The sequence below is a fragment of the Nicotiana attenuata genome, unplaced genomic scaffold, assembly GCF_001879085.1.
Source record: "Nicotiana attenuata strain UT unplaced genomic scaffold, NIATTr2, whole genome shotgun sequence".
NCBI classification, from domain to species: Eukaryota; Viridiplantae; Streptophyta; class Magnoliopsida; order Solanales; family Solanaceae; genus Nicotiana; species Nicotiana attenuata.
The window spans coordinates 1-1,004 of NW_017707334.1; the positions used below are offsets into that span (position 1 = coordinate 1).

Genomic DNA, 1,004 nt, shown 5'->3' on the forward strand with positions numbered 1-1,004 from the left:
TAGTTGCAATATTAGCAAACAAAGTTCACTTGCCTGTTTGATTCGAGATGCAAAATTAATTGTATGGGATGAAGTATCGATGGCAAAAAAGAAAATGATTGAAACTTTTGATCTACTTTTGAAAGATCTCTTGAATACTAATGTGCTTTTTGGTGGTAAAGTTGTTGTCTTTAGTGGTGATTTTAGACAAACTCTACCAGTAGTTCGAAACGGAAAAAGAGAAGATTTTATTCATGAGAGTTTATTATATTCTGACATTTGGCCCCGACTTGAAAAATTGCAACTGTCAGAAAACATGCGTGCAAAAACTGATCCGGCCTTTTGTGAATATTTGATGAGAATAGGAAATGAAAAAGAACCTCTTACTTCTGAAAACAAAATTGAAATTCCAAATTCATTTATTGTCCCTTATACTACTGAACAGGAATCTTTGAATGCATTATTTGAAACAACATTTCCTAATATGCATGCTTTCTTCCGTGATGCATCTTCTGTAACTTCCCGTGTTATTTTCACGACGAAAAATAATTTTGTAAATGAAATAAATGATATGCTTATAAGCAAATTTCCAAAAGAAGCTAAAACATTTGTTGTAATTGATGAAACATGTGAATCGAATGATCAAAGTCAGTATGAAGATTTTTTGCATTCTTTAAATCCTGCTGGTTTACCTCCTTACAGATTAACTTTGAAAGAAAATTGTCCAATTATATTACTACGAAATTTGAATCCTTGTGAAGGTTTATGCAATGGCACAAGATTGACATGTTGTGATTTTAAAACACATGTTATAAGCGCAAAAATTGCAAGCGGCAACTTCAAAAACACACATGTGTTTTATTCCAAGAAAACCATTGATGTCATCAGAAGATGAAAAATCACCAGTGCAGTTTAAAAGAACACAATTTCCAGTAAAACTGTATTTTGCTATGACTATAAATAAATCACAAGGTCAAACATTAGATTTTATTGGTATATATTTACGAGAACCAGTGTTTTCACAT

General features: G+C 31.5%; 1 protein-coding gene across 1 annotated transcript; it reads left to right on the plus strand.

The window, feature by feature from the left end:
• Positions 1–79: 79 nt before the first annotated feature.
• LOC109222857 lies at positions 80–740 on the plus strand (the record flags this gene model as incomplete). The annotated part of the gene is made up of 1 exon (XM_019387157.1): positions 80–740. A coding segment is annotated over exon 1 (661 nt), but the record flags the coding sequence as incomplete, so codon positions are not given.
• Between the last annotated feature and the right edge of the window lie 264 nt (positions 741–1,004).